Raw genomic sequence first — 21,023 nt, 5'->3', positions numbered from 1 at the left:
TGTCAAATTCTAGGGACCATTAGTGAGACCATTAGTGAGAAGCAGATATAATAACTGGTGTTGAGTGAAGGGTGCAGTATTTTTAGGAATGATAGATAGGGGGAAGAGAGGAGGGAGTGTGTTGCTCGTGATATTAGATGACTTTAATCCAGTTAGAGTTGCAACTTATAAATGCAATACTAGTAACAGTTTTGTATGTAACAGTATGTTTGAAGCCATCTGGTGTGAGGTAGAGTCTAACAAATCAAATACATTGTGGGGGTGTAGTTACAGACCTAGTAAATCAGTAATTAATGACAAAGGCATGCATTCTAAATAAAGATGATTAGTGAGAAACGAGTAATCATAATGGAGAATGTTAATTATCCAAACATTGACTGGGTAGTCGTGAAATCTCATGAGAAGAATGAAGCCGATTCTATTGAGCTGTTGTACGACAGCTTCCTCAAGCAGAGCATGTGACAGAAGGAACTCTAGGACAAAGAGTGTTAAAGAAGATTTTAGTCAAAGATGTAACTATTCTGCCTCCAGTTGGTAATGATAGTGATCATGTGGTACTTACTTGTGAAGTGGCTAAGTTTGTGAATTTTTTACTCAGAAAAGGTTACATGCTGAACTACAAAACAGGAAATTATGACCACTTGAGGCGCATGCTGGGTTCTACACCATAGTATCAATTGTTGGATGGGAAGGATACTGACAGTGCATGCAAAGTGTTATTAGAATACTTAATGTTATATCAAAATGTGTCCCTAGAATTTGAAGAATAACTAGAGTAGGAGTGAAATGGATGTGTGCTCTAATTAAGCAATAGATTCTTAAGGTAAAGATGATGTGGAAGGAATACCATGTGCATAAGGATGATGTCCATTATGAAAGTTATAAGCAGCAAGCCAGAGGGGTCACAAGTGTTATACGGAAAGCTATGTCTATTAAATTACTTTAGGCTTGTATCTAACTATGAACCTATCAATATTGCAGTGTTGGTGGTGAATATTTTGAGAAAGTTGGTTAGGGCTCACATTCAGAAATGGCTTGACAGCAACTCTCTACTTTGCAGTGAACAGCATGAGTTTTCTAATGGAAGATCTTTGAATAATTTGCTGACATTCTATAATAATGTCATCATTGAGTTAGACAAGGGGAATGGATACACCATAATACTTTTGGATTTTGTTAAGACTTTTCACATAATACGGCATGGAAAACTGTTACATAAATTGGAGAATATGGAATTGGATTATAACCTATTGGCATGGATAACAGAATGGCTGACTGACAGATATCAAAAAGTGGTATATGAACAGATGTGAGACTGCACAAATTAAGGTAACCAGTGGTGTGCCATAACGATCAGTCTGTGGTCCATTGTTATTCAGTCTGTACATTAATGACATTGGGAAGAATTCGACATGCGACATACAGCTATTTGCTGATGATGTAAAGATAGGTCGGGTAATCAGGAGTGTCACTGATGAATGTACTGGCAGAATCATTTGAATAGGCTGGAATTATGGGCATTTGAAAATTGATATCAGTTCAATGTTAGTAAATGTAAAGTCATGCCTGTTGGTATTATTAGATATTCAGTGTCATATTATATTGGTAGGATTATGCTAGAAGAAACTGATCAGGCTAGGGATCTTGGAATTTTAGTAGACAGGAAGTTGAATTTCAAGGACCATATAGCAAAAATTGCAAATGCAACAAGAATAATTGCAATGCTGACATGAACCTTGACACGTAGAGATAAGGAATTCATTTTGGCTCTTTACAAGACCTTCACTTGGACTTTTGCATGCAGATCTGGTTTCCTGATTTCTCAGGTGATTCTGATAAAGTGGGATAGTACAAATGAGAATGTTAAAAATGATATCACGATTGTGGAATATTTATTATGAAGACAGATTTGGAATTAGTAGACTGCAGTCACTAGAAAAACAGGAGAGAGAAGGGTGATATGACTGCAACTCACAAACTTCTGAAAGAGTCATACAGGGTTTCAGTAGATATTATTTTTCATTTTATGGAGTGTGGGGAAAGGATGCAATGACATTCTTGGAAGTTGAGAATGAATGCTGTCAAGAAGGGGGTGAGGGCTAAATTTTTCTCTGATGGAGTGGTGCATGTTTGGAATGGATTGCCGTTGGATGTGGTGTGTGTGTGTGTGTGTGTGTGTGCTGGTAGAGTGAATGAATTAAAGAAAAGTTATAATAGCTGGTGCATATGTATGTCCTCCTCGATCAGTTTTGTGACTACCTGGAAGTCACTTTTAATAATAATAATAATAATAAAGTTCTGGTATACACTCTAATGATTTTTTCATTGTAAAATGAAGTTGCTGACTTGTGAACTTTATTATTGTTATTATTATCCTCATATTGGAGGCTTAATGGATTGTATACAGCACTCCGAAGGATTCAAACAGAATTTAATACTTCCTATATTTTCTATATTTTCGTCTCAGTAAATGAGACACATCTTCAGGGATTACAAAAAACTTAATGTAACATAAAAACAAATAACACACAATACTAAGCCCAACCACGTGGGTGACACTAAAGTCCTATCTAGGTGGAGCGCCCTCTAAGGGTGGTGGTAGTTGGCCTGGAATATAAAGTGGAACCTCTGGTGACAAGCGTTTCCCAAATCTTAGGAAGCTTAATGCAACCATATTTGTTGAGATTTGGTTGATTTCTAAGAGCTGCTGCTGATTCTAAGAATAGTCTCTCTTTTTTGAATTTCCTGTGGTGGAGCATCGTGGTTTTTTCCATAAGATCCTGTGGGTTGTATCCAAGACACGGTCAGCCAGGCCTGACTGACCATAGTCATGTTCAGTCACTCAATATGACTTATGTTCCTCCAGGTGGATAGTGGCTGATCTGCATGTCTGTCCAAAGTATGCCAGTTTACAGGAACAGGGTACTTTATAGACTCCAGGCACTTAGAGAGGAGAGAGCTGATCTTTTGTAGAGCGGATAAGGGTAGCAAGTTTGCAGTGGGGCTTAAATGCTGTGTGTAGGTTGTACTTTTTTTAAAATCTTGGCTATTTTTTCGGATGTGCCACGGATGTAGGGTATGGTGATGGCATTTCTAAACTCTTTCTGAAGAGAAGACCGAGGAAAGGGGGAGGGACCTGATTATTTTTTTAATAATGTGATCGCTGTAACCATTGGAAGGAAAGTGTTGTGTATGTGGTCAAGCTCAGTTGTAAGGGCGGTTCTACTGGAACAAAGATTGTGGGCTCTCTTGGTAAGAGTTTTAATAATGTCATATTGTTGAGCGGGGTGGTGATGGGAGAGTTTGTGAATGTATCTGCCTGTGTGCGTGGGTTTTCCACTTTGTCCTATCCACCTAGATAGGACTTTAGTGTCACCCACGTGGTTGGGCTTAGTATTGTGTATTATTTGTTTTTATGTTACATTAGTTTTTTTGTAATCCCTGATGATGTCTCATTTACTGAGACGAAATATATAGGAAGTATTAAATTCTGTTTTAATCCTTCTGAGTGCTGTATACAATCCATTAAGCCTCCAATATGATGTCTTCACAGCACTTAAGCCTTTACACATGGATTCTAATCATTCATGGAGAAGATATAGCACGCAAATCCAGACAATACGGTAAGTCAAAACTACGACTATCTAGGCAACTAAATAGGCTGGCTTTTTTAAAAAGATGTCAGGATACAAGAGTAATATCGAACTGTGTCAAGCTAAAGATCAACTTTCATTCCAAAAAAGCCCTCCGCATATATTACTGAGCCAGCTTGTCACTTCTGCGGTAACAAATCGCCACTACTTGTGCCACCCTCTCCATGACGAACGCTGCCATTAGCTCCCTACAATCAGAGCTCTCTGCTGTATTTAATCCTGAACTTTTGTCTATTCTGTCTGGCATCTCGGAAGCTTCCGCACAGAAAGAATTTCAAAAAATAAAAAAATAAACATATCAACAAATTCAACAATGGTTAAAGCCAAACCGTAACCGCAAATTCAACTGGTCTAGACAGTAGTGAACTTATCGTCCAAAAGGCTCAACGACGATGCCATCAGTGCCCTAAGTCTCGGCCATAATTTCGCAGTCACTCCCAAAGAAGTGCCGATTCTTGATGTGATGTACAATGTCGAACGCAGTATCTGTCGCTTAGTGCCAGAGATAGCAAATTACATCAGACTTGACATCGCCAACATCCTTGCCCAGTTTCCGCCTCCAAAAAGTAATTTATTGTCTGCCCAACGCACTGCTCTCATGAAATTACAAAAAGAAAAAAAGTATCATCATCACCAGAGCAGATAAGGGTAATGCCACAGTCATTCTTAATACCACGGAATACAATCGGAAAATGGGGATTATCCTCCAAGATCGCTCTACCTACACCCTGCTAGAATACGACCTCACAAAAACACAAGTCAAAAAATTAAAAAACTTACTTAAAAAAGTGTCTTCCTGGCCCCCGGAAATCACGAAAAAACTCAACCCTTTCCGTTATATACGGTTTACCAAAAATCCACAAACCCAATTCCCCACTAAGAAGACCTATAGTAGATGCCACTAACGCACCTTGCTACAAGCTGTCAAAACAGTTGGCCAGCTCTTTGACCCCCCCCCCCCTCACTGGACTTTCCACATCCTATATAAAAAACTCTACCCATTTTAAAACCCTCATAGAAAATTTAATCTTAAATAACACAGACATATTGGTAAGCTTTGACATCTCCTCATTGTTTACCAATATTCCCTTAATTGATACCTTAACACTCTTAAAAAACGTTTTTCTTTCTGACATCTTAGATCTCTTCTCCTCTGCCGTCAATTCTGATTATTTTTCTTGGAAGAACAAAATCTACAAGCAGATAGAGGGAACCACCATGGGTTTCCTCCTCTCACCCCCTCTTGCCAATTTTATATGGAAGCATTTGAAAAACGAGCCATAGATTCAGCCCCTCTCAAACCTTCTATCTGGCTAAGATATGTTGATGATGTGTTCTCTATTTAGCCTCATGACCCAGACACACTAGATTCTTTCCTCAGTCACCTCAATAGCCTACATCCAAGAATCCAGTTTACAATAGAAAAGGAAAAGAACAATTGTTTACCCTTCCTAGACACCTTAGTTACACGCCTTCCCAACAGTACACTTTCCTTCACTGTATATAGAAAACCCACACACACAGGCAGATACATTCACAAACTCTCCCACCACCACTCCGCCCAACAATATGGCATTATTAAAACTCTTACCAAGAGAGCCCACAATCTTTGTTCCAGTGGAACCGAGCTTGACCACATACACAACACTTTCTTCTCCAATGGCTACAGCGATCACAGTATTAAAAAAATAATCAGGTCCTTCCCCTTTCCTCGGTCTTCTCTTCAGAAAGAGTTTAGAAATGCCATCACCATACCCTACATCCGTGGCACATCCAGAAAAAATAGCCAAGATTTTAAAAAAGTACAACCAACACACAGCATTTAAGCCCCACAAACTTGCTAGCCTTATCCGCTCTACAAAAGATCAGCTCCCTCCTCTCTAAGTGCCTGGAGTCTATAAAGTGCCCTGTTCCTGCATGCAGATCAGCCACTATCTACCTGGAGGAACATAAGTCATACATCCGCAAACATGACTATGGTCAGTCAGGCCTGGCTGATGATGCCTTGGATACAACCGACAGGATCTCATGGGAAAAAACCACAATGCTCCACCACAGCAAATTCAAAAAAGAGATACTATTCTTAGAATCAGCAGCAGCTCTTAGAAATCAACCGAATCTCAACAAATATGGTTGCATTAAGCTTCCTAAGATTTGGGAAACGCTTGTCACCAGAGGTTCCACTTTACATTCCAGGCCACCTACAACCACCCTTAGAGTGCACTCCACCTAGATAGGACTTTAGTGTCACCCATGTGGTTGGGCTTAGTATTGTGTGTTATTTGTTTTTATGTTACATTAGGTTTTTTGTAATCCCCAAAGATGTCTCATTTACTGAGACGAAATATATAGGAAGTATTAAATTCTGTTTTAATCCTTCGGAGTGCTGTATACAATCCATTAAGCCCCTCCAATATGATGTCATCACAGCACTTAAGCCTTTTCACACGGGTTATTATTATCCCAAGACCTCAAGAGTCAAAGGCTCATCTAGGAGGTCCTTTTTATAATATACACAGCTCATCTTACCATGGCTTAAACACACTCAAATTATCTGCAGGCACCACACTCTCAGACAATGCATTCCAATCATTCACAACTCTGCATGCAAAAACCTGCTTCTCACTCCCCTGTACAATGATCCTATAACAACCCCTTACTAAATTGAGGTCTCTATCATTTTATATCATCCCTCTTCTTCATATCCACTAGACTGTAAATTGCATATTTTCCATCTTTCCTCATATTTGATATTCCAGAGAGCAGGAACTGCCTTAGTCAGTCACCTCCAGAACCTTTCCAACATCTCTTCATCCTTTTGAAAGCCAGGTGATCAAATCTGTGCACAGTAGTCCATGTGTGGCCTAATTAAAGCCTTAGACAATGGAACAAGAATCTTTTTACTTCTACAAGTCAGTGCCCTTCGAATCATTCCCAGAATTCTTTGTGTTGTCCTCACAATTTTGGCAATGTGTTCCCTAAATTTCACGTTCTTATCTGCCGTTACCCCAAGATCTCTTTATTTCCTCCACCTCCAACAATATATCCCCACCAAGCATAAATTCTACATCCCATCTTTGTTGCCTAAATTTAAAAACTTATATTTGCAACATAGAATTCACATCACCATTCCTGTGCCTATTCACTCAATTTATTCAAGCTTCTTGTAAGGCCACAACATCTTCTCCACTCTTCATAATTCGTTCCAACTTTTCATCATCTGTAAACAACTGAATATCCCCATCCAAATCTTCACCAATATCATTAACATACAGGTTAAACAGCAATGGACCTAAACTTGATGATACATATCAGATAGCCAGTCTCTGATCCAGTGCACTAATCTAATAACCAACCCCATCTACTTTAGTTAGACTATCAACTTATCATGTGGTAATCGATCAAAAGGCTTTGAAAAATCTAAGTATACAACTGTGTATCAGTAGCGCACTCAGGATTTAATCTTGGTAGAATTGAGTATATGATTTAAGAATACATGTTACACATTGCATAGGACCTATGACTGAGCATCTGCAGTGATCGCCAATACATGATATCTGTGTGATCTCCTCTCTGGCCTGGCTCGGGCAAATGAAGTAGTGCTCAGTTCACCCAAGCACTACTTTTTTTCTCCTTGCATTCACAGTGGCCATGATTCCTGAGAGCCATAGGGTATTCCCACCTTATGTGACTGCTAATTCATAAGCAATATAGAAATAGAAGACACGACACAACATAAAAAACTGAATTTTAATTAGGAAAAGATATTTGGAAATTTTTCTAGTGTTTATTTCCTTTGTGCACCACTGCTGTGTAACCATCTCCTCTGTCCAATGAAGTCATCACTTTCGTAGTTTACACATATAACAAAAAATGTATAGAATTTTATTCAATACTCCAATATATTTCATCCAACATTACGTTGATATCATCAGACAGACAGACCATTAACTACATTCAAAACACAAATCACAATAATGAGTCATAAAGCATGCACAGCATAATAGCTCATGTCTCAGTTGCAGTTGAAGTATATGATTACACTATTACAATAAAGGAACAATTGTAAAACTTGCATAGATAAAAAAATAATTTAAATCATTATTAATTAAAAATAAATAAATAAAAGAATGTAAAAAAAAATTATGAACAATTAATAGTGATCACTTCCCAAAACTTAGAGATTGGCATGCATTCTGAATGGTTAAGGTTTGGATGGTTTTGAAGCTCGTGTGCATGAGCTTCAAACTTGTTATTTTTGCCAAAAGTGCAGTGCAGTACTTGAATTACATATAGTCTTTGTTGCCATTAACTAACTGTTCCTGAATTTAGCAAAACATTTTAACATGAATCAATGTTTTCAATCCATTTTAATAACACCAACAGCATTTTGCAAAATGAATTATATAACTTTCAATATAATTGCTAGAGGGATTCGTAGTGTGTAGTGTTAGTGAAAGCTCCTGATAAGATAAGTGTTATTTTCAGTTATCGTTGATAAATTTACTTTAATATTGCGTAGTTTTGTTTACCTTGCGTATCTCAGTGCGTCTGTTTGTGTGTTTTTGGTGTTTTATAATTTATAATTTGATAAAATATGTTACAAGTAAGTATGGCTCCAGTACGAAGGAAAATGGCGGCCAGTAATGATGGTTCGCCATCTTCTTTCAAGAATGGCAATATAAAGGAGATGATTCAGTGTACTATCTGCGAAATGTACGCTTTGCGGAGTGCGGTCGGAGTGTGGTTAGATGATAATAAAGAAGTGAATGTGTGTAGAAAATGTAGGGAGAATTCGGATTGTGAGTGTGATATTTTTGTCAAACTTCAGAATGAAGAAAATAGGGATATGACAAGAAATGGCGAGGTTGTACCAGAGAATTGTGAGAGTGTGAATGTAGAAAGTGTGAATGATAGTATTAATGGTTTTACAGAGAATAAAAAAGATGAGATAGATGCAATGAGTGAGATCGTGTTGTTGAATGGTGCGATACAAAGGGCAAAACAGCAGCTAGAGCATATGAGCAAAAGTCGACCGAATGAACCAGCCAATAATAAAAAGTATGACAGGAAAAATAGGCGTATGAGTGTGAACATGAACAAAATGAAGGATAGAGTGCTGTATGGAGACTTGTTAGTACGAGGTGTGTTAGTAGAGGATTTGACAAAATCGTACCAACCTGGTGCGAACATAAAGGATGTAACTGAGTCTATTAGACAGCAAAAGGAAAGGGTGAAAGAAATGATTGTTGTGGCAGGTATGAATGATTTGAAAGGAGATAAAATGGAAATGATAGAAGACCTGAATGAATTGTTTGAGGTAGCAAAAGAAAAGAGTGAGAGAGTTAGAATGATTAGTCTTTTGCCACGGTATGACAGTGAAATGTTTAAAAGGAGGGCCATAATTGCGAATGACTTTATGCATGGGTTATGTATGACGAGTGGTGTGGAATTTGTGGATGTGTGGAGTGAGTTCGATGGGCGAAAGGATCTATATAAGATGGATGTTTGCATTTGAATGGTTACGGTGTAAGGAGACTTGAGAAAGTGTTGCTGAATGTAGTGGATGTGCAAATTCAGGGAAACTAGATTTATTAAGGGGGGGAGTAGATATACAGGCCTTAGGGAGGCAGTTGAATGTAGGAATGAATATAATATGCCTGAGCGAATAAGGACAACAAATCAGAGTGGGATAGTTAATATAAGGCATCAAGGTAGGGTTGGGGCTAATGGGGGTCTTAAATTCATGTATGCTTCCAGATCACAGGTTATTGGTATTAGTGAATCATGGCTGACTGTAGATGATATAGCTAGTGGGATTGAATGTGATGGGTATAGTGTGTTCAGGAATGACTGGGAGAATAAAATGGGGGGAGGAGTATTGTTGATGATAGCTGATGAGCTGCAGCCAAGGAGAATAGGAGTTGAATTGCAGGATAGAGAACAGAGCACATTTGAGGCCATTTGGTGTGAGATTGTGGCTAGCAGAACTAAATATACAATTGGGTGCTGCTATAGACCACGTGATGGAAAAGATGGTGGTGACAGTATGCACAAGCAAATAGAAGAAATGAGTGGAAGGAGGGTAATTATTATGGGAGATTTCAACTATGGTCGCATTGATTGGAGTGAGGAGAGGACACACGGAAGGAAGGAATTGGATTTTATGCTGTTATTAAGGAATAACTATCTGCGACAGCATGTAATGGAAAATACTAGGGGTCAAAGAGTGCTTGACCTAGTAATTACATCTGAGGATTTGGCTGTAACAAATATGACCACATTGCCACCAATTGGTGAGAGTGATCATAGGGTCTTGACTTGGAAGGTGGGTAAAGGTGTGGAATTTTCAATTAAGACAGGGTACATGTGGAGTTATCGAGCTGGAAAGTATGACAAGCTTAGGAGTTTGATTGGTTCAGTGCCATGGCACCTGCAACTGCAAGGACTAGAAGTTGATAGTACATGGGAGGCAGTTAAGAAGTGTTTGCATGAAGCAATGGCTGACTGTATACCTAGAGTCTGAATAATAAATCAAGTAGGGGTTAAATGGATGAATAACACCATTAAGCTTGAGCTGCAAAAAAAGAAACAACTATGGAGGGAATTTAAGGAGAAAGGTGACCGGCAGGCACATGAACGGTATAAAGCGCAGGCCAGAAGGGTAACGAGTGTGGTAAGAAAAGCAAAAAAGGATTACGAAAGAACATTGGCCATGCAGGCTAAAGAGAATCCTAAACAGTTTTTTAGATATGTAGCAAGTAAAAGGAAAAATGTACATGGCAGAATGATTTTAAAGAATGCCAATGGTAGGGAGGTAACTGAATCAGATGATATAGTTGAGTTACTTAGTGAGCACTTTGCAAGAATATATCATCCAGGTGGTGACATTGCAGAAACGAATAAACCTGTAGATTATACGGGAATTGTGGTGAATGAAGTGGAGGTGAGTAGTCTACTGCATAACCTCAATGTCAATACATCTGTAGGATTGGATGGTATACCAGCTCGTGTCGTACAAGAAGCAGCTAAAGAATTGTCAGTACCCTTGACCATTTTGTTTAATTTGAGTCTCGGGTCTGGGTTAGTCCCGAGGGGGTGGAAAGAGGGGAAAATAGTTCCACTGCATAAAGGTGGTTCCAAGACTGCTGCTGTAAATTACCGACCAATTAGCATATTAGGAATCATTGTCAAGGTCTTAGAGAAATTAGTCAAGAAAAGAATACAGGATTGGATAGATGAAAATGTGATATTGTATGGGGGAAAACATGGTTTTGTAAAGGGTAAATCATGCCTCAGTAACTTGCTCACGTTTTATAACAACAGTGACGGCTGAACCGGATAGGGGTAATGGGTTTACAGTGATACTACCGGACCTTGCCAAGGCCTTTGACAGGATACCACATGGAACCCTAATCAGTAAACAGGAGCAGATAGGGATAGATATAGGGTTGGTGAGATGGATAGAAGGGTGGTTGAAGGAGAGATACCAGAGAGTGGTTTATTCAGGAGTGGAGTCTAAAAGACGGCTTGTGACTAGTGGTGTGCTGCAGGGCTCTGTTCTTGGACCACTGCTTTTCAATTTGTTCATCAATGATATAGGAAAGGATTTGAGAGGAAGTGTTCACTTGTTTGCTGATGATGTAAAGTTGGGTAGAGCAATTGTGAGTGCACAGGATGTCAAAATTTTACAGGATGATTTGGATAGTTTGGAGGACTGGGCTAGGAAAAATGGATGTCAATTTAATGTGGCAAATATTTAGCCAATATTTGCCACAAAAAAAGAATAGCAGCAGTATATCGCATTGGTGGAACCGTACTCCAGGAGATTGATGAGGCCAGGGATTTGGGAGTGTTGGTGGATAGAGAATTGAAGTTTAGGGGGCACATTGCAAAAGTGACTAAATCAGCTCATCAAATCACTTGGCTTCTGAAAAATACTTTAACATGCAGAGACAAACAAGTTGTTATTCCTCTGTATCGAACCTTGATAAGACCCCATCTGGACTACCGTGCCCAGTTATGGGCACCAGGGTTTCTTCGTGATGGGAAGGAAGTGGAGAGGATCCAGAGACGAGTGACCAAGATGATAGCAGGTCTGTGGAATGAACCTTATGAGAATAGGTTGAAGATTTGTCTGTTGCAGAAATTGGTCGATATGCGAAGGAGAGGTGATATGATTGAGACATTCAAATTACTGAAGGGTTTCTATAAGATTGATCCAGAAGATATTTTTGAAAATATGACTGGTGGTGGGAGGACTAGGGGCCATGCATGGAAGCTGGGCAAGAGCATGGTTAACAAGGGTGTTAGAGCTAGGTTTTTTACTTGGTGAGTGGTGAATGAGTGAAATAAGCTTCCAGAGTCTGTTGTGGGTGCTACGGCCGTGAATGAGTTCAAGACAAGGTATGATAGATACTGTGTCAATGTCGAATAGTTGTTCTTGACATGATGTTAGGGCCTCCCTCGATGAGTCTGTCAACTCCTTGGAGTTGCCCGGAACAATAATAATAATAATATCTTTGTTGAGAGAAAGACAAGTGAATTTAATTGCATCATTAATTAGATTCTGTGATGGTATTAAAGAAACATTACATTACAGTAAACGAGGGGAAGGAGAAAGAAATATTCTACATTTTAATATAACTATTTCTTCCGAATTCTTTTTATTTTGACTTCTTAGTACAAAAGTCACCTGATAAATAATAATAATAATGTGGTATATCGGGATGAAACTCATCAGACCCTTCACAAAACTATATATAATATACATTTTATTTAGTTAAATAATTCACATATGCTAAATAAATGATAGAGAAAAAATTATGGGTGTGGAACTTCTATTATTATTATTATTATTATTATTATTATTATTATTATTATTATTATTATTATTATTGAATGACAAATGGTTTTGATTAGATCAAACTGAATAACCATGCAGTACACATGCCCCCTACCACACACACACACACACACACACACACACACACAACACACACAACACACACACACACACACACACACACACACACACACACACACACACACACACACACACACACACACACACACACACTAGGGAACTTAAGAAAATAATACTGTATCACAGTTTGGGAAAAGAATGTCCTAAATTAATGCATAAGTATCTGTGGCTTATCTGTTCTGTAGATAGTTTCTGGTATTGAGACCAAGTTTTAATATAATTAACGAGTTGAATAAAATATGACCCTAGAAGTTTCATAAATCATCAGACTTACAACATCATCAGGGATATTAGCAAAAAAGCAAAAAGTTGTACAGAAACAGAGAAACAGTGAAGTTCTGATAGATGCTATCAGAACTTCACAATTCATACATATAAGTAACCCGAATAAAAATGTTAAATTGGTTATTGTATACTTGTTGGAACAATGCTTCTTGTTACTTCTCATTCTGTAGCATCATGTATATCATATCATAGGTCTGCAGCAGTTAGAATTTTAATGAAAGCAGACCAAACTTTGTGTAGGATTTAACCTCAAATTTTGTTACATTGTATAGGGATACCCAGCATTTTAGAGGCTTCCTTGAACTTTCTTGTAAAACTGGTTTGATCAGTATAAGACATTTTTGTTTGTTACCAAACTACTTGATGGCCTATGGTAGTTGTATGGGATGCCAAACCTGATTTATGCTTTCTTCTTTTTTCGATATGTTCTCACATTGAAAAATTGCTCTTGTAGCAAATGCAACAAGAGCAATGAATCTCGTAAATGCCTGGTTTTTTCATGGGATGATGTTGAGGTTTTGGTGGATGTAAGAATCTAGAGATTTTATGCAATATTAAAAAAACCACTTTAATGTTGTAACATATTTATGGGGTAACTTTTCCACTTTGTCTGTAACATTCTTAATGTATGGAGCATGATTGCATTCTTAAAATCTTGTTTAAGCACAGCAGTTGTAGGGAACATATTAAGAATTTTGTTGATGAATTTTGGAGATGAATTTCATCGCTAATTGTGAGACCACCGCCCTGCTTATTGGAGGGCTGAAGTTGCTTGAACAAGTCCTGTGTTTGGTCTCTATAGCAGGGTTTCTGGATTATGTAAAAAATAAAATAAAAATTGATAAAAATAGAAAAAACAATCATTATCATACTCACAATAAAGATGTATCATAACTTTGCAAATAACCTTTCATGGGTGGAAGCAACATAAGAAAAAAGTAATCCTTTGAACTTTTTTTCCCCACTTTTTGAACTTCAAATCCATAGGCTTATTTTTTTGACAGTTTAGTTTATTAGTCTAATATGCAGATTATAATCTTTTTAACTTCTAAGTGTATAAACTTTTACTTCTTTTAATAATGACATGGCAATCATTTTGTGCATCAATCTGTTTAAATCTTTTTAAATCATCCTGCAGGATCTCTACATTGCCTTTATTTATTTTCCACTGCAGTTTATCATCATCATCAGCAGCACACAATTGGATATTTTCCCTCAAAGCATTCCTTATATCATTAATTTACAAATGTAAATAGCCAGTATCCCAAGTCCTGTGGAATTCTGATCGTCCACAGAGTCTGCTCTTTTGTTCAGCATTATGCTATTGTTCTAAAGATCATAAATTAAGCTTTGATGTTTGCATATTTACATCACAGAGTTTTGATTTTTATTTTCATTTTCAGTCATTCTCTTTATGAGTTTCCTGTGATCCAAGATCCTGGGTTACCGATAATCATATTTATAATTGACTCTTAGGCAGAAAGATTATGCGGGTAGAATGTGGGTATAAATATGATAATAGGTAATCCAGGATCTCAACTCTAATATAACAACTCTCTTGTTAAATTAGGACATCACTTTTGCTGTAATAAAACTATCTACATAAAATTGTTCTGTGATGTTGTCATGAATAGATAGCTTTGATGTATTATTTATTTAATTTTTTTTCCACTAGAGGTCAGTTCAGTAGAATAACTCTTCGTGAAATCATTGTCTCTTTGGATACTGTGTGAAATGTAATATAGCTTGTCTCTGTATATATATATATATATATATATATATATACATGTGTATATTCCAGATGATGATCTTAATATGAAAGTCGAAACGTTGAGAAATTAAAATAATTATTTCTAACAGGGTTGTAGTCTCTATAAGTTGTTGGAAATGAATGCTGATGACCATGTAATACTAAAGGCTGGCTGGTCGAGTGGTTAGCATATCCACTCTCCAACCAAAAGGCTGTGGGTTTGAATCCCGCCATGGGCATGGATGTTTGTGATTATCTGTGGAAAAACTAGTGGTCGTGGTGGTCGGCGGTAGATGGCATTGGTGGATTGAGTAGTGGAGACAGAGCTGTAGAGCAGGTGCCCTCCAGCAATGAGTCTTGGACTTCCTGGAGGTGTCAAATAATAATAATAATAATAATAATAGTAATAAAAAGGAAAAGATATGATAAAACTAAAGTAGTAATAACTGCCTATAAACTAATTCTTCGAAACATCTCTCTCTTTCAATCGAATTATTCCAGTTTTGTGACGACATTTTTATTAAAAAAGACTGTTTTTTTAAAACTAAACAAGTACTAAAAAACAAACGCGACAAGTTTCATTAGTCATCAGACTAACAGCTTCAGTGGCAAAGATTACTAACAGTTTAAAGCACAAACTATAAGAAATTACGAAAAAACAAGTTCATTTATTGGTATTATGAACATCAAAAAAGTTCGTTAAAAAACCAAATAACAGATCTATACAATCATTGATATGTGTTAGCTGGAAACAATGCTATTTGATGTCGCATTCTATGGGTCACTTTCACTCTGTCCGAGGTCTGAACTGGGTAAATTTTTAATAAACGCTGACCAAACTTGATTTAAAATCAAACCTTGATTTTTGTTGCATTGCATAGGAATTTTAATCATATTTGCTGCCTCTTCGAATTTTCTTGTGGAACAGTTTTTATCAATGTAGGATATGTTTGTTCTGTCCCAGAGTACATCATAACCAGTAGAAGCTGTGTGAAATGCCAAGCCAGACTTATTTTCTCTTTTTTTTTGTATGTCCTTTTGATGTTTGCTCATGCAGATTTCTCCCGATCTCCCCATCTGACCTACGTAGCAGATGCCACAGGAACAGTGAATATGATCCTGGTTTTTTCATGTGGAGGTTTTGGATGATTTTTGTTACATTTTTGATATAAGGAAGGGTGACTGCCTTCTTGAAATCTTGTTTATTTAAATTTCCTGTAGGTGCTGTATTGAGAATTTTCTTAATTGTCTTAGTTTTGAAACCATTCAGTTGTAGGATCTGTGTTAAGTATTGTATTTCTTCTTTCCGCTTTTCTTCTGTACTGGGAATGCTGTATGCTTTATCCCTTAAGGTTTTTATGAGGCCTATTTTTTGCTTGGGATGGTGGTGTGAGGTAGCATGAAGGAATCTTCCTGTGTTTGTTGGCTTTCTATAAATGGAGAATGATAATCTGGTTTTTCTTTCATTTATTTCTATAAGGATGTCTAGGAAAGGAAGTTTTTTATTTTCCTCTAGTTCAACGTAGTCACCCTTCCTTATATCAAAAATGTAACAGATAAATTAGCCAAACTTCTCTACAAGTACGACATAAAAGTGATTTTCCTGCCACTTGAAAAAATATCAAAATCTCTTCATCCTCTGAAATCTCCACATCAACAAATGAAAAAACCAGGAGTTTATAATATTCACTGTTCCTGTGTCAACATAGGCCAGACAGGGAGATCAGGAGAAATCTGCATGAGCAAACATCAAAAGGACGTACAAAAAAAAAAGAGAGAAAATAAGTCTGGCTTGGCATTTCACACAGCTTCTACTGGTCATGATGTACTCTGGGACAGAACAAACATGTCCTACATTGATAAAAATTGTTTCACAAGAAAATTCAAAGAGGCAGCAAATATAATTAAAATTGCTATGCAATGCAACAAAAATCAAGGTTTCATTTTAAATCAAGTTTGGTCAGCGTTTATTAAAAATTTGCCCAGTTCAGACCTTGGACAGAGCGAAAGTGAACCACAGAAAGTGACATCAAATAGCATTGTTTCCAGCTAACACATATTAACGGTTGTATAGATCTGTTATTTGTTTTTTTAACAAACTTTTTTGATGTTCATAATACTAATAAATGAACTTGTTTTTTCATAATTTCTTATAGGTTGTGCTTTAAACTGTTAGTTTTCTTTACCCCTGAAGATGTTAGTCTGATGACTAATAAACTTGTCAGGTTTGTTTTTTTTAGTACTTGTTTAGTTTTAAAAAATAGTCTTTTTTAATAAAAATGTGTCACAAAATTGGAATAATTCGATTGAACTTCCTAACCACGGAAATCTTCACATGATTATCTCTCTCTTTCTCTCATCATAGTGTAATTTCAATCATTAATTGGAAGTTATATATTTTTCAGACTGTCACATATCATGTAATACATGTGAAAAATATGGTGCTACTGGCTGCAGTTCCTGTGAAAGGAATAATGTCTTATCAAATAATGGAGTGTGTCTTACTGAGTGCTTACAAGGCTATTACAATTCTTCTGGAATTTGCCATGGTGTGTATATTGTTTATGCTCTTATTTATTTATTTTTCTGGTGTAGTCTATTTATTTATTACAATTTTATTAAATAATACTTGTTCAAACAATCAGTTGGAATAAAAATGTGTATGCTTTCTGTCAAGGTGCTTACCTGTTTTATGAAGTGCTTAAAGAATTGTTTGGTTTGAATGCTCATAAACTATTTGTTGTTATTGAAGAAAAGAGCCTTAAAGGTTTTCATATTAAAAGAACACTATTAAAAGAAAGAATAATGAATATTATTTATTTAATTTCTGGTATTGAGACCACCTGTTTATAACCTTAAAACAGGTTTATTAAAATAAACAGTATTATCCAACAAGTTTCATAAGTCATACTTACATCATCAGGAGTACAAAACTTGTATAAAAAGACTTGCAAAAATTAATTACACATAGCAGATATCATCAACACTTCAGCACTAGTATGTATAAACAAAGAGACCATAAAAACCATTATATTAACTAATATTATTATTATTGACATCGGAACTGCATGAGTCAGAGACTCATTGTGGGAAGTACCCAATATTGCACACAATGTTCATCCAACTGTGCCTTAAACTGATTTAATGTGTCTACATTCACAACACACTCAGGAAATGCATTCCACTCACCAACTACTCTCCATCCACAGAATGCTTCCTGATTCCTCTGCTCACACTCTCCATATACAATTTCCAGCTATGGCCTCTCCCATTCTATGAAAATCTCTTCTATGTCAACCTGACAACAACCCCCTGACTAGCTTATATGTCTCAATCATATCCACCTCCCCCCCCTTCTTCCTATTCATGAAGCTTTGCAACTTACATTCTCCCAATTTGTCCTTGTGCTCCACATTCCAAAGACTACTGACCACCTTTTTGAATCTTCTCTGGATCCTTTCCAACATATCCTCGTTGCCATGAAACCCAGTAACGAAATTTTGCACAATAATCCATATGAGACCTGATGAAGGCCTTATGCAATGGCATCATAATCTCTTTATTTCTGCATGTCATTGTCCTCCACATCATTGCCACTATCTGATGTTACGTCCTCACAACTTGTGCAACATGGACCCTGAATTTTAAGTCCTCGTCCACCACCACTTTATGATCTCTCATCTCCTCTACTTACTTTAAAGTTTTCCCACCATGTATACTTTGCATACCATTGTTGCTTATCAAATCTCAAACCTTACACTTTTCAATATTGATCTGATAGTTCCGAATGCCTCTCTTCAAGCTCTCCTGTAAAGCCATAACATCTGCTTGACTCTGCATTGCTCTCCCCAATTTTGCATCATCTGCAAAAGCTGTATATCACTAGTTAAACCTATCCCAGTATCATTAACATACAAATTGAACAACAGTGGTCCTGCAGTACACCACTAGTGACCTCTTTTGCGATACTGCATCCCCATATACAACTTTCTGATACCTATCTGACAGCCAGTCATTGATATAACTGAGAATTCTGTTATCCAAACCTATCTGTTTCAATTTATTTAACAGCTTGTTGTGTGGCAGTATATCAAAATCGTTTTTAAAATCCAAATATACCACTGTATATGCATATGCCCTGTCCAAGGTATTTGTCACCTTGTTATAGTACATAAGTAAGTTAGTAAAACATGATCTCCTTTTAACAAACCCATGCTGATAATCACCAAGAATACTGCTATTATCAACCCACTTCTGTATCCCACTTCTCAACAATCTCTTCAGTATCTTTACTACAACTCCAGATATACAGATTGGCCTATAATTTGAAGCCACAGCCTGATCATCACCATTATGCAGTGGAACAATTTTATCTTCTTTCCACTCCCTTGGAAACTGTGCTGTTGTAAGATTAATTAAAAAGGCATGCCATTGCTACTGCGAATTCCCTGAAACATTCCCTTAGAATGCGGGGTGATATGTCATCAAATCCTATTGCCTTATTATTATTTTTATTATTATTCAGGCCTCCATGGAGTCAAAAGAATCATCATGGGAGGTCCTTTCTAAGAAACACAAGTCTATCAAGACTCATCGAGAGTCTTGATAGACTTGTGTCTATCAAGATCTAGGAGGAAATCGATGAGTCTCTATCGAGACTCATCGATTTCCTCCTAGGAAACACAAAGTCTATTATACCACTCCATCAGACAATGCATTCCATGGTTCAATCACCCTCCACGCAAAGAAACCACTCCTCACCCTCTTGCTCACGGTTTCCTTTCGTAACTTCCAGGGATGGCCTCTTATCATCACTCCTTCCCGCTGTTCAACCAAGCGAAAGAACTCCCCCAGTGTCAATGCTGTAACCACTTTTCAACAGTTTAAAAGTCTCAATCATATCGCCTCTCCTTCTTCTATCCACCAAACTCTGCAGTCCACACTCCCTCAGCTGATCATCATAACCAACATTGTACAGTTCCGACACCATCTTTGTTATCCGCCTTTGTACCCTTCCCACAGTTAATTTATCCCCTTCAAATCCTGGGGACCAGATCTGTAAACAATAGTCTAAGTGTGGTCTGATCAGAGTCATACAACGGAATGATAACCCTTTTATCTCTGCAGGTCAGTGTCCTTCTCATTATTGCAGCAATCCTCTACATTACCTTGATTACCTTTCCAATACGTCCCCTAAATTTCAGGTTTCTATCAATCATCAAACCCAGATCTCTCGTCTCTCCTACTTCCTCCAGTTTAACTCCTCCCATAGAGTATGCAGTGTCCCATCGATGTGTCCCAAACCTCAAGACCTTACATTTTGCTGCATTAAACTGACATCCCCATTCATTTATCCATCTATCTAGCTTATTCAAATCCTTTTGCAGAGCTACCACATCTGCACTATTACTAATAACCCTTCCCAGCTTCGCATCATCCACAAACAACCGAATATCCCCTTGCAATCCACTGACAATGTCCTTGATATAAAGGTTAAACAATATAGGTCCTAGTACCGAGCCCTGTGGGACCCCACTTGTAACCCTCTGTCTCCTTGAAACTGCTCCACCATACACAACTCTCTGATACCTATCAGACAGCCAATCCCGAATCCAGTTGACCAATCTGATATTCGGGATTGGCATCCATGTTGACTCTCACTGATAACATTACCCTCATCTGCCCAATGCTGTATATGGTCCCTCACTACTTTCTCCAAAATCTTACTAAGTACTGATGACACACAAACTGGCCTATAATAGACACTTCCAGTCTGTTACCACCCTTATGCAATGGCACTATCTTACCTTCCTTCCATTTCATCGGCACCTTTCCCACAGCCAGACTTTCATTGAAAAGCCAGGTCAAGGGCACTCTCAGTTCCTTAGCACGTTCTTTCAAACTCATGGCGAAATACCATCCAGTCCCACAGCTTTACTAACATCCAGAGTACTCAGTATGTGGAACACACACTCTCCTCCTGTACCTCTAAACCTGGAACCTGCTCTATCCCTCTGGTATTCAAATTGACTCCTCCAGGATGAAATACTCCAATAAAGTGTTCATTGAACAATTCCACTATGTCCTCTGCATCAGTCACTCTATTCCCATTTTTATTCCACAATGTCATTCTTCCACAGTCATTTCTCCTCCTGGCCACATAGCTAAAAAATTCCCTAGAATTTTCCTTGGATCTAAGGGAAAATCTTTTCTCATATTCCAGTTTCACCTTCCTTACCATACTAGCCACTCTTTTGGCCTGTGTCTTATATTCTTCATGCATCTACTCTTCACCTGTCTCCTTATATCTCTTCCATAGTCTCTTTTTCGCATGTAGCTTCTGTTTAAT

At 37.5% G+C, this 21,023-nt stretch overlaps 1 protein-coding gene across 3 annotated transcripts in view; it reads left to right on the top strand.

Annotated features, from left to right (window-relative positions):
* LOC150099333 (extracellular matrix organizing protein FRAS1-like) overlaps nucleotides 1–21,023 on the top strand; it is a 1,385,483-nt gene that overhangs the window by 368,492 nt on the left and 995,968 nt on the right. For all 3 annotated transcript variants that reach the window (XM_090403569.1, XM_090403568.1, XM_090403570.1), the window contains exon 22: nucleotides 17,080–17,223. In XM_090403569.1, coding sequence (XP_090259695.1) covers nucleotides 17,080–17,223 — 144 coding nt within the window. The remainder of the gene's footprint in view (nucleotides 1–17,079; nucleotides 17,224–21,023) is intronic.

The sequence above is a fragment of the Typopeltis vanoorti genome, chromosome 14 (genome assembly GCF_054136105.1).
Source record: "Typopeltis vanoorti isolate ZY-2024b chromosome 14, IOZ_Tvanoo_1.0, whole genome shotgun sequence".
Lineage (NCBI taxonomy): Eukaryota > Metazoa > Arthropoda > Arachnida > Uropygi > Thelyphonidae > Typopeltis > Typopeltis vanoorti.
This window is presented reverse-complemented; position numbering and strand designations above follow the sequence as displayed.